The sequence below is a fragment of the Mobula birostris genome, chromosome 26, assembly GCF_030028105.1.
Source record: "Mobula birostris isolate sMobBir1 chromosome 26, sMobBir1.hap1, whole genome shotgun sequence".
In the NCBI taxonomy this organism is placed as follows: Eukaryota; Metazoa; Chordata; class Chondrichthyes; order Myliobatiformes; family Myliobatidae; genus Mobula; species Mobula birostris.
In genome coordinates, this window is record NC_092395.1 from 26,906,365 (window position 1) to 26,919,729 (window position 13,365).

At 44.7% G+C, this 13,365-nt stretch overlaps 1 protein-coding gene across 2 annotated transcripts in view; it reads right to left on the reverse strand.

Annotated features, from left to right (window-relative positions):
• LOC140188350 (F-BAR domain only protein 2-like) overlaps positions 1–13,365 on the reverse strand; it is an 81,008-nt gene that overhangs the window by 4,523 nt on the left and 63,120 nt on the right. For both annotated transcript variants that reach the window (XM_072244519.1, XM_072244520.1), the window contains 9 exons: positions 12,373–12,780; positions 11,215–11,327; positions 9,093–9,210; positions 7,830–7,941; positions 4,503–4,658; positions 2,801–2,933; positions 2,120–2,313; positions 1,466–1,530; positions 222–386 (listed from right to left, as the gene is read on the reverse strand). In XM_072244519.1, the coding sequence (XP_072100620.1) occupies positions 222–386; positions 1,466–1,530; positions 2,120–2,313; positions 2,801–2,933; positions 4,503–4,658; positions 7,830–7,941; positions 9,093–9,210; positions 11,215–11,327; positions 12,373–12,780 (1,464 nt within the window). The remainder of the gene's footprint in view (positions 1–221; positions 387–1,465; positions 1,531–2,119; positions 2,314–2,800; positions 2,934–4,502; positions 4,659–7,829; positions 7,942–9,092; positions 9,211–11,214; positions 11,328–12,372; positions 12,781–13,365) is intronic.

Genomic DNA, 13,365 nt, shown 5'->3' on the forward strand with positions numbered 1-13,365 from the left:
CCTCTTCCTACATTATAACCATTCTGTGAACATCTTGTAACGAGGTAAAGAGAAGGAAGGAGATTTACTGAATATCCAATGACTAACATCAGGGTAGAGTCTTGGCAGGAGACATTGTAAGTGAGACCTCATCCCTCACTCGATGCATGGTAGAGATCTAGATTTATAGATCTCACCCACACAGATAATGCTTCAGTTCCTCAGAGTGATCACATACTTACCTGTAACTAACTTCTTCTTGACCAGCGAGAGTCTGTATCCATTGCCCACCAGGCGGACATCGGCACCCGACATGGTGCTGCCCTCGCTCGTAAACTGCAGTGCCAAGGGCGAGGGCTTGTTTGGACCATCAGAGACCTCCCAGCTGGCACAGAGGGAGCCTTTTCCTGCAGAAGCCGAACAGAAGCGGCGCGGTCAGACAGTGACAGAGCCACGTGGCCGAAGTCTCACACCGGACTTGGAGAGCCTCCTCTCCAGTGACTCCGCCTACACGTCCTACTGCCTCGGGAAAGCAGCCAACAAAATCCGTGACCCCTCCCATTCGGGTCATGACTTTTTCACCTCTTTTCTCCACCAGCAACACCACCCCCCCTCCGTACCTCATCTGGCAGAATATACAGAAACATTAGCATACATACCACCAGCCTCAAGATCAGACTCTTGAACAGACTTTTTATATGAAGATGAACTTTTGATTTCTCAATCTACCTCATCATGGCTTTGTCACTGTAATACCACACTCAGCATCCTGCTCATCTTTTGTGCTACCTCAATGTACTTCTGTATTATTTGATCTGTCTGAATGGCCCACAAGCAAAAGCTTTTCCCTGTATCTAAGTACATGTGACAATAATAAAACCAATTACCCAAAGGAACAGAATCTGTTAGAAATATTTAGCAGGCTGAACAGGAGAAATGGAGAAATACTAAAAGCTGTTCCTCTTTCTTGTCAGGTGCTCCCTGTCCTTTTGAGTATTTCTGGCATTTTCTGTTTCTATTTTGGGTTAGTCTCCAGGAGGATTCAGGACCTGATCAAGGTGGATTGCCCTGAGCTCTGAATTTCCCCGAGCTCTGAATTCCCCTATGTAAATGGAATTGCTGTATTCACCCAAAGTCCCAAATGTCCCTTTGAGTTCTGATCACAGGTTCAATCCACCAACCCTGCAATGGAGGTGTAGGCTGCAGGAAAGACTGTTGTTTTCAAACAAAAGACAAGAAACAGAAGCAGGAGGAAGCCATTCTGCCCCTTTCACCTGTTCAATAACATCTTTGTTGATCTGTCACCTTGGAAACACATTTCAGTGTTAACTCATGTTCCTGAATTCTTGTAATGTTCCAAAACCATTCCTCTCTTTGCCACATCTTAATCCCTCCCATATATCCCTAGGAAAGGAACAAGGTAGGGGCTTTAATGCACATTCCCAAACCAGTACGGATTTTTCTCCCAAGTTGCAAGGTCTGTTACCTTCAGTTCCAGATAGGGCATTGATATCTGGAAGCTTCCATCGAAGTCGCTTCTGTTTTGAATTCCTTCACAAAGAAAAGCAGGGTGTCAACTTCTGAAGACCCACAGGGTTAAAAGCTCCATCACTGGAACCATGCCTTCAAATAGCGGAGCCCCAGGCTCTTGTGTTCTGTCCCATATCGCTTCAACCCTACCTTTAAAATATTCATTAAAACTCACTCCTACAACAAACCAGATTTCTGTGATATCATACCGAAGGAACACTGTATCATTTTTTAATGCATGCATTTCTAAATGACAATAAATGAGGAATGAGTGTCCTCATAATCTAAACCTTCAATCGTGTAATCTGGTGCTACTTTAGGTGGTTATAACGTCAAAGTTTGTTAGTTAATCATTGGTGAAGCTTCACTCTCTGTAGGTATTGTGTAACTGGATGTTAGTGTTTGTGGTGATGTCCTCACAGATGCAAGAGTTGTATTGCTACCTGTAGATGGGATTAGTGGAGGGCAAGCAAAGATTAAATGCCCTCAGAGGGGGAAGCTAAGGGAGTGAGGGGCTTGATCTGCTTCTCAAACAGCATAAGTATATGCACTACCAAAAGCAGCACCCACTGAAGTCCCACTCAAAGAGTTGATGATCTGGGGCCCTCACCAGGCAGCAGGGGGATGGGATTGGATATTTCGGATTGTTCCTTCCAGTGGCATCAGAGCATGCAAGTTGGTCAGCACCATGGCCGTGCTTTCCCCGGCGTATTCGTAATCCATCGCGACCTCCGTGTGAGTGGGCTCGCACTTCCAACGAGCGGCGACCCTCAGGGGGACGGCTGGGCAGTCTGCTGCTGACACCTGTGGGGCGTGCACAAAGAGGGCATCACTGAGAGGTAAACTGGGACCACAACCCTCCCAATCGCTGTAGCGTCCTTCACATTAATACACCTTCCCCACACCGTCCCCCACTTTCACTCCACTCCTCTTCCCTCTCTCCCCCACTCAGGATTCTATCTCCCTTAACCAAAAAAACCCTTTCTTGTCTCCTCTAACCGTCTAAACTGTTCCTCCCTCCAACTCTTTTTCCTCCTCCTATCCTGTCTTCCTTCCCCCAATTACCAAAGCCCTTTTTTGTCAATGACATCCTCATGAAAGTAAAAATTTATTGGACATGAGTAAGATGATGGTGTGCCCATAATTGCTGTCCCTCAAGCCTGCTAAACCATTCTATTTGAACGGGACTACCTTGTACTTCAGGAAGGCTGCTTATTACATGCGTGATTTTTTTTAAACATTGGCTGACGTTCTGACAGGAGTTGCTCCAGTACTTTTTCTTTCTCTGTACCTGGTACTTGAGGAGACTAATGTTGTAGTAGGAAGCGTTTGGGTTCTCCGTGGCCTGTTTCTGTAGCTGCGCTGTGAGGGCAGGCATGTTCAACCAGAAATCTTTCACATAGGAATCACTCTGCGACAGATCACTGCACAGAGACAAGAATTAGACTGCGGACAAGATGGAACAGAGACCACTGACTTACAGGAGACCCCCATCATTACTTCCCTGCTGCGAACTCTTGACACCTCATTATACTGTTTCCATTCCTCACTGAGTAAAGCACTTTCTCATCTCCAACACGGTAAGCCCCAGTCATAGATCGCCTGCCGATTCTGAGGACACCCTCTCCCCAATATTCAAAGTGGATTCTACCTTTCCTGCAGAATACATTCTAACTCATTTGCAGGAAGAGGCACTTTAGCTCTTCAAGTTCATTTTAAATTAATTTGTAGGACGGATCCTCTACTGCTGAATCCCAAGCAGCAACATTTCCTCTACCATCTCAACGTCCAACATAAATCCTAAAAATTCTATTTTAATTCAGCCTTTCAGGATTTATATTGGACGTTGAGACTTTTAATCCTAAAAGAGTCAATTGACACCACCCCCCCACCCCGCCCACCAAGCCGCAATTAACTTTGGAACATGTTCTAGATTTCCACTGCCTTTTAGTTAAAGAAATGCCCTCCATCATCAACTCCAAAAGTCCTGGCTCAAGTTTTAAATTCCACCGGTTTGCTCTGTCCCAGAGAAAGCTAGATTTAATGCAGATCGCTCCTTAAAGTCTTCCAATTCAAGGGAAGGGAGCCAGGTCTGCTCAATGTACTCTAAATTTTACCATTTTATTGTTGTTCTGATAAACCTGCACTGTACACCTTTGAGCTAATTCTCGTCACCCCAAAATGTGCAGGACAGAACTGCACCTCAGTGCTCTGGAAGATGTCCATTCAGAGCTCTGCGTGACTATTGAAGTTCTTCTTCCTGCCATTCAAAGCCCTTGAGGTAAGGCCAACGTTTCAGATTCCCTTTCGATTGAAACAGACTATTTGGCTCAAGCAGTCTGTTAGTGTTCATTGTTCAGTCTCCCTTACACCACATCACTGATTCTCTCCATTCCTTTCCTTTCATGTGGTTATCCAGTTTTCCCCTAAAATGCTGCATTGCTTTTCATCTTAACAGTTCCCTGTGAAAATGTGTTTCATGCTTTCACCATTTTCTAGAGAAAGAAATTTCTTGTAAAATCACTGATTAATCCATTAATGAATTCATTAGATTGTGAGTTCTAGTTCTATCAACAAAAAATATCTATTCTATCAAAATGTTTCAGACTTAGAAAGCTCAATCAAGATGAAATCTCAGCATTCCTTCTACAGAAAAGATCTTCAGGCTGTTCACCCCCTCCTGAAACTAGTATCAAAATTACTATTTCTTCATTATAATCAACATTGCAATTTCTATAAACTTGTCTTAGTATAATATCATTCTATTATATGGAGACAATATCTGTGTACATTGTCTAAGTCTAACCACATTTATTCCAGCTCATTACTTTTTAGGATGTTGTAAACTTGGATACCCAAATCTCCACCACAGTTCCAAGATTTATGAGCTATATCCCTGCCAGGTTCAACAGCTTTAGCTTTTTCAAAGATGAAGTTTATAGGGCTGCAGACATGAATCCAGTCAACCCGCCCCTGAGCATCCCGATTCTCACCTGTACAGAAGCTGGGTGTGCGGCAGAAACTGGCTGATCCGGTTGGCATTCAACAGCCTGAAGCTGATGACAGCAGGCGATGGATTCCCACTGAAAATCCGCACTATTCCGGCTGGAAAGGACATGGTGACATCTCCGGTTAACTTTACGATAACACTGTGGAAGACAGCAACGTCAACAATCCCACCAGAGAATGCACAGAGTCAAACAATTGCACTTGGTTCTCAGGTGCCGTGGACAGTTTGAGCTTTGACTGCCATGGCCCACACACTCCTGTTTCAGGTCAAGTGGATCAATTCATTGGTATTCATTTCCAGTTCTCTGGCTGCTGTCTCCATCATCATTTGTCTTTGTCTTCCTCTTCCTTTCTTCCCTTCAATCTTTCCCATAATTAACGTGCACTCTAACTCCTCTTTCCTAATCACATGTCCAATGAAGGTACGTTGCCTTTTCATGATCTCATACATTATTTCTCTTTTTGTGTTTGCTCTGTTTATGACATACTCCTTAGATATTCGTTTCGTCTAAGATATTCTTTGCATCCTCCTCAAAAACCACATCTCTGCTGCTACAATTCATTTCCTCATGTTACTAGATATTGTCCAACGTTCTGAGCCATATAACATAACTGGATAAACGTAACATTTCTGTACTCTGAGGCGGGTTGTCATGCCTAGTTTAGTATTGGTCAGTATACTCTTCATTCTCGTAAAGGTATCTTTTGCCATCCCTATTCTTCTTTTGATGTCCAAGTCGCACCTGCCATCTGATGTCACCCAGCTTCCTAAGTAGCAGAAGTTCTGTACTTGTTTTATGTCTTCCCCGTTTATTCTCAGCCTGCAGATAGGATTCTCCTTCTTTTTGAATATCACCATACATTCTGTCTTTTTGCAACTGATAGATAGACCCATTTTTGCACTTTCTTCTACAATTATATCAATTAAATGTTGTAGTTCTTCCTCCGCACTTGCAATTAATACAGTGTTATCTGCATATCTGAAATTATTGATGTTTTCACCGCCAACTTTGATTCCCAAGATGTCTCTTATTTTTTGTAATATTGTTTCACTGTACACATTAAATAAATCAGGGGAGAAAACACACCCTTGTCTAACGCCTCTCTTGATTTTCGTAAACTGACTCACTTCTCCATCTATTCTTACAGTGGCAGTTTGTTCCCAGTACAGATTTCTGATAAGGCGGAGGTCTCTCGAATCTAGATCTAGAGTTTCCTGTAATATTTCAAATAACTTATTGTGCTTCACTTTATCAAATGCTTTTGTGTAGTCAATAAAACAAACAAACAAATCTTTTTGCACTTGAATAGCTCGTTCTGATAGTATCCTTAACATCAATATTGCGTTTCTTGTACCTTTGTCAAGTTTAGGAGATCAAAAGTTCAAGTTCAGACTTCTCCAGCTCCACTCTCCAAATCCAAAACCTTCATTTTGTTATCAGCAGACTCAACTAACATTTAATAATTGGCAGTTTATTTAAAACTCTGTCTCGATTCACATTGAGTTTGTTCCCCATCAACCCTGCTGACCTGCGTTAACTTTGTCCTGTAAAATTCTCACCCTTCCTTCCAGATCTTTGGTACCTGTATCCTTATTTTCTCATCAAACTGTCCAGCCCTTCAGCACTGTGATCTCGTGGCTCCTCTAATTCTAGATTGCCATTCACTCGAATCACTGGCCTGCTTACTGCTGCCTGAGCCCTAACCTCTAAAATACCCCCAGTAAACACATCCCTCTGTACTTTTTTCCTCCATTAAAATTCACCTGGAAACCTTTGACTTTGATTACAAATAAGAGAAAATCTTCAGCTACTAGAAATCCAAGCGACAAACAAGAAAAGCTGGAGGAACTCAGCAGGCCAGGTAGCATCTATGGAAAAGGGTACAGTCGATGTTTTGAGCCAAGACCCTTCGGACATTGATTAACTGATCAAATGCTTTTGTTTCATTGCTGTCTGTGAAGCACTTTAGGATACTTTATTTTTGGATGTATAGAAGTTATTGAGATTGTAGCCCCATCAATGGGTCCCCTCCATAACAGGCTACAGTACATCCCTGTCTTTCTGTCTGCAGTCTACCCCCGTGTCTCTGCTAGACATGAAAGAAGCAAATAGGTTTATTTGTCACATATAGGCATCCGTTAGTTTCGTAAGACCGTGGATTTGCGCCTTGGAAGGTTTGCAGGGCGCAGGCCTGGTCAAGGTCGTATGGAAGACTGGCAGTTGCCCATGCTGCAAGATGTTGTCCAAGGGAAGGGCACTAGGGCCGATACAGCTTGGCACTGGTGTCGTCGCAGAGCAATGTGTGCTTAAGTGCCTTGCTCAAGGACACAACACGCTGTCTCAGCTGAGGCTCGAACTAGCGACCTTCAGATCACTAGACCGACGCCTTAACCACTTGGCCACGCGCCAACATGCACTTCAAAGTATAGAGTGAAACACATTGCTTGCATCAGTGACTGCAGCCAGGATGTGTTGGGGGCAAGTCGCATGTCACCAAGCTTCCAACACCAACATAGCAAGCCCACAACTTACTAACCCTAACACATACGTTTTATTGGAACGTGGGGGAAAACTGGAGAAATCCATGCAGTCACAGGGAGAACGTACAAACTCCTTAGAGACAGCAGTGGGAATTGAACCCTGATCTTCGGAACGCTGGTACTGTAACGCTTGATGCTAACCCCTGTGCTACCATGCTGCACACATACATTCTCCAAAATGTCACCCCCGATGCACTATCAATTACTCCAAAAGACTGGAAGTAGAGTAAGTACTGAAAAGCTTTTATTAACAGTAAATGGACCAACGTCCCTGCTGAGTATCTGCCCTGGACTGAGGGAGGAGCAATGGCGCAATCGCCTTTATTCAGGGGTCTGTTGCAGGAGCCACAGGAGCAGTCAGCAGAGGGGCGTGTCCAGACAGGTAACCCAGTTACAACATATATATATATGGTTTACCACATCCCCCCCCCACACTGCAAAGGATATAGTCATAGAATTCACTCACATCTTTTAGACAAAAATGTCAGTTTAATAGCTTTTCCTAAAGATGGCACCTCTGACAAGACAGAACCCTTTTAGTATCAGTGCAGAAAGTGTAGGCCCAGATTAAGTGGCCCAAGCCTTTTAATGAAGGTTTAGATTCACAATCCCAGCAAAAGCACCATCCACTGATACATGGCTAAGAAGTGAAGGTGTAATTATTGCTTTTAAAGAAAAATAAAGCCTTTACTAGACCAAACTCAAGCCAAGCCCTCGGTCCCAGTGGTCCCAATTACCTCAGGAAGTCCTTGCTTGCACCGACACTTACTTTGTGAAGTCTCCACCCTTGAAATAGGCATCAATACATTCTGTAAAGGCAGCTGCAACTGGCAGAGCGTCCTGGCAGCCCAGGGTCACTGGGCTGGGTCCTCGGGAGATGCCTAAACCGTGAAGGTAAAACAAAGGGATCATCCTCAAGCCAAAAAACAATGCACAAAGAATTCCAAAGCCATCATCAATTATACAAACCACAAAACGTTTCACAATTAAACCTTTTGCAGGCACGGTCACACAGTGACGTTCCCATTTATCACCCAGTTAAACAGCCCTCAACCTTCATTTCTGCTGCGCGCTGTACAATTACGGATCTGCAATGGCATTTATCAGAGCTCGGTGATACCAATTTTGGATGATTCAGTTGCTGCTTTGTTCCCGAAACAGTGACAGAATTTCTCAGGATGATCAGCAATAAATTTCCATCCTTTTGGTCAGAAGTTGGAAGTAACAAAAGCCACATTTGACCCATCTAATACATACAATAAAAACAGTAAGGGAAGTATCTAGTACTTCCCTGACATTTTAAGTGACCTTAAGATTCCCCTGTTGTTTTTAAACAGTCCCTAAAATCTGTTTGCAATGTAGGAAGTGAGACATCCAATTCACAGACAGTAAAAGTAAAGGCATCCGTTAGTCTTGCGAGACCATGGATCTGAGCCTGGAAAGTCTTCACTCTCCAGGGCGCAGGCCTGGGCAAGGTTGTATGGAAGACCAGCAGTTGCCCATGCTGCAAGTCTCCCCTCTCCACGACACCAATGTTGTCCAAGGGAAGGGCATTAGGACCCATACAGCTTGGCACTGGTGTCGTCGCAGAGCAATGTGTGGTTAAGTGCCTTGCTCAAGGACACAACACATTGCCTTGGCTGGGGCTCAAACTCATGACCTTCAGATCGCTAGTTGAACGCCTTAACCACTTGGCCATGTGCCCACAGACAGTAAGCTCCCACTAACACAAATTTTGCCTCAGTGAGATTATCTATTTCAGTGGCATACACATAGGTAGAAACGTTAAATCACAAGACATTGGCAGAATTCCCTTCTCCAGACTGGTGGCATTGGAAAGTTTTATGGTTGTTTGACATCTCATCGGAAAGACAGCATCACCAAAAGTGTGGCACCCTTAGGAGTACGAGCAGTGTCAACAACCTGACCCTCAGCTGAGTGTGCTAAGCCCAGTGAGTCATAGCTCCTATGCTTCAATATTATGGCACTTTCCAATTGAGTTTTCTGAGAGCCACAAACCGGGGACACGCACTGGAGGCAGGCGTAGCAGCTCGACTTCGGGAGGTATGTGTTGTCGTCGCTTCATCAACCAAGCTTGAGACAGCTGCTGAAGGGCTTTGGGGCGTCGTCGATGGACTGATGCACCTAGACTGTAGATTACAAGACATCAGTGGGTAAATCTCCTATCCCAGCACTGAGAGATTTCAGAATGAATTACACACAAAGGTTTCCAAACTACAAGGTGAACAAATATGCATTTCTATAGCAACTCTCACATGATGATGCCATCCTAAAGTGCCTTTCAGCCAATGATAAATTGCATCTCCATCTGGTATGGGAGCAGCTGAGCATCAGACTGGAAGTCCCCACAAAGGACTGTGAGATCAGCTGAGAGGATCACAGGGGTCACCCTACCATCCATTGGGCACATTTATCAGGTCCCTCAGTATTATTAAGGATACCACCCATCCATCCAACATCCTCTCTGGAAGAGGTACAGTCGACATTTCAGGCCGAGACCCGTCCTGATGAAGGGTCTCGGCCTGAAACGTCGACTGTACCTCTTCCTAGAGATGCTGCCTGGCCTGCTGCGTTCACCAGCAACTTTGATGTGTGTTGCTTGAATTTCCAGCATCTGCAGATTTCCTGTTGTTCAACATCCTCTTTTGACTTTTTACCATCAGACAGACGACTCTGATGCATAAAAACAAGAATGGTCAGGATAGGAAACAATTTCTTCCTCATTAGGCTTCTGAACTCCCTGGCGCACCACATTCGAAGTGTCGCCGGTTAATCTGTTCTGTACCTGACAATATTTAATTTCTGCACTTTAGTTTTTGTATGCGATTTATTTGTAAACTTTATCCTTACTTCCATAAGTTATTGTGTGTAATATGTACTACTGTGCTTTACACCTTGTCTGGAGAAACATTGTCTAGCTTGACGGTATACTTGTAATAGTTAAGTGACAATAAACCTGACTTGAAGTAACTTCAAGGTGTAGTAACTGTAAGAAATGAGTTAGCCAACTTGTTCACAGTAAGCTCTTGCAAACAAAGTGATGATGGCCCAATAACTGTTTGCCAGTGAGTTTATTTCAGGGAGTGAAAACTCCACGGTCTAATTCAGGGTAGTGCATTTGGATCTTTGAAACCAAACGGCAAGGGCAGAATGGTGGTGTAGCAGTTACACATCGCTTAACACCACGAGTGATTACCGATCGGGGTTCAACTCGTGCCACTGCCTATAAGAAATTTGCACGATCTCCCCGTGATTGGTCAGGTTTTCTCCGGGTGCTCCAGTTTCCTCCCATACTCCACTTCTCTGTCTTCGTGGATGTTTGTAAAGAGAAAGAATTTCAGGATGTATTGTGTGTACATTTCTCTGACATTAAACATACCTATTGAACCTACTGAAATGTACAGTTAAGGTTAATGCATTGTTGGGCATGCTATATTGGCATCAAAGCGTTGTGACATTTACAATCCTCGCTGATTTGATTTGACACAAGTGACACTTTTCATTGGGCGCTTTGATGTAGATGTGACAAATAAAGCTAATCTCTCTCAGGTTAATGCCTCATCCTGAAAACATCACTTTACATGATTTCCTACCTGGTAGCAACTAGACCGAAAGTCAAAATAACTATAAGTGGATTCTTTCCTGGAAAGTGGGAACTGATAGGGTGGAGGGTGGGAAATAAAGTGGAAATGAGGGTCATAGTGAAGTGGCAAATAAGGGATTGAGATTCACTGATTAAGCAGGAAATTTTTATTCTTCCTAACAATTCTTGACGCATCCAAAAAGCACATTTATACAGGCAGAACACACACAGCACTGGAGAACCTCAGCAGGTTGGGCAGCATTCATGGAGAGAAATGGACCGTCAGGTTGAGACTGTCATCTAGACTGTTTGCACAAGGGGAGAAGTCACAGTAGATATCTCCTGTGATAGGACCTTGATGGTCATTGGCCGTGCTGTGCTGCCTCGTCAGTATAGAGATGTCTGCAGATAAATGTTCAGCAGGATTTACTCATCCTTTTGGGAAGGCACACTGCGAGGATGGTTACCATGAAAAGGAAGAGGTATGGCCTACTGCAGTTCTCTGCTTGGATCCGTGTCTTTTGAACTAAATGGCAGGACTATTACATACTGCGTCCGTGGTGTCCAGCTGGAGGGGGAGAAGTTTCTTTCTTGAGTGGCGGCGAGGCAGAGGCACCAGAGCTGTTTTCCCCGCTGAGACGTCAGCTTGAGCACTCGGCAGGCCTGAGGACACAACGAGACACATCAACACCACACCAGGTCCCACACCTCCAGCTTTCAACACCAGCTACTTCCCTTCAACTGCTGAACCAACCGGCACAACCCCGATCACGACAGTTTAGTAACCCCACGGCTTCTAAATGATGCTATCACGGGCTTTTTTCATTCTAATTGTGTTCTTTCTTGTAAGGACTTCAATCATTTAATGTTTAATTTATTTTTCTCTTGCGAATGCTGCTTGTATGATGCCTGCTATCAAGGACATTTAGACAGAAAGGAATCAGCAAAAGGACCCCACCCACCCTGCTCATGGACTGTTTGTCCCACTCCCATCAGAGAAGGGGTTTTGCAGCATCCGCATCAGGACCACTAGACTCAAGCACAGTTACTTCCCCCAAGCCATCAGGCTGATCGACGACTCCGCCCATTAACCCACCCCTCCATCACCTAGTGTCACTTCACATACGTCCAATCAGCCTGTGTGTAGATGGCCACACTTGGTCACTTGTACATTGTGTTTTGCAGGATTGCTTTAATATTTACATTTATTGCGTTCTTTATGCTTATTACATTTTGTTGTTCTGCATCGGATCCGCAGCAACGGCCATTTCATCCTCCTTTCCCCTCGTGTACTGAAGACTGACAATAAACCATCCTGAATCTTGAATATCTCTGCCTGTGATGCTGCTGCAAGCATGGTTTTTATTGCACCTGTGCACAGATGTATTTGTGTAGATGATGATAAACTCGACTTCCACACAGAATAATTTTGCAATTAACACACTGTAGAGGGAGATTTACTCCATCAAATCCCCATGGGGCAGCGATAGTGCTGGTAAATACAGCGTAGAGGATGATTTACTTTCTATTTGACATGCATTGTCGCTGCCCTAGGGACATTTGATGGGATAGTGCAGAGGGAGATTTACTTTGTATTTGCCTACATTATCGCTGCTCTGGGAATCGTTGATGTGAAACTGTTAGAGAAGATGATCCGTTTTGTTTTTCTAACCAAGGTAATAAAAAAGCAAAGCAGATCATGTGAAACCTGTAGCAGGTGCAGCGTTGCTAGCAGCCAGACCATGAAGGCCTAAGGCAGGGAGTTCAGCCATCACCCGCGGCTCTACAGGTGACCACCCTCTGTCCGCTGGGGTGTTGCAGCTCTTCTCCGAGTTCTGAAGGTCCGTGCTGGTGACACAGTCGCTTGACTTGGGCCCGCAGGTGGAGTGAAGAAAGGTGTCATCGACGGCTGGCGAGAAGGTCCTGCTGAGCGGGAGCGAGACTGGCGGCGTGACAGGCTGAGGGGTCCACGGCCTAGACTCAGGAGACGGTGAGGAGCCCTCAGTGGTCGGCAGGGAAGGGGAGTCCAGACCTGAATCTTCTATCACCTCCAGAGCGCTGGAGCCCGATGGGGGGCTCAGAGACAGTGGGTTTGCACCCACTTGGTTACACTGGGCTGAGAAAAGAGAGCAAAAACCTTCAGTGAGAACGGGCAACGGGAATTAAAAACAAGTTGCAAGTCGAGTTCCCCACCATCCAAAACATCATTTCCCTCCAATACCACTGTGGCAGCATATCATCAAAAAAGTACCCAGTACTGACTTGCCAAAAAAACACACCTGTAGCCCCCAAAATCCTCCAGTCTGTACCACAGAGACACAGACAACAGGTACATGGTAAGATGGCAGGTTACTCTCCTCGTTGCGCACTATCCTGACTTTCAACGTATTCCTGCTATGTTTACGTCCAGGAGCTCTGGGAAAGCTGCCACACACCGCCCTCCCACACAACAGGCAATCAGGAATGGCCGATGAATGATGACCTTAGGTGCAACACACAGACGCTGAGCACAAAAGAAAGTCTGTCCCCTATTAGCTCACCCAGCGAATGAGATCTGTCAATCCTTTCTCGACCCATCCCAGATGATATCACTACCGAATTCCAGTACAAAATTTTAAGGCTTTAGAGGTCCCTTATTTTGAGCACAAAATGCAAATTCCGTAAAACACAGGAGCAGAATTAGGCCATTTTGGCCCATCGA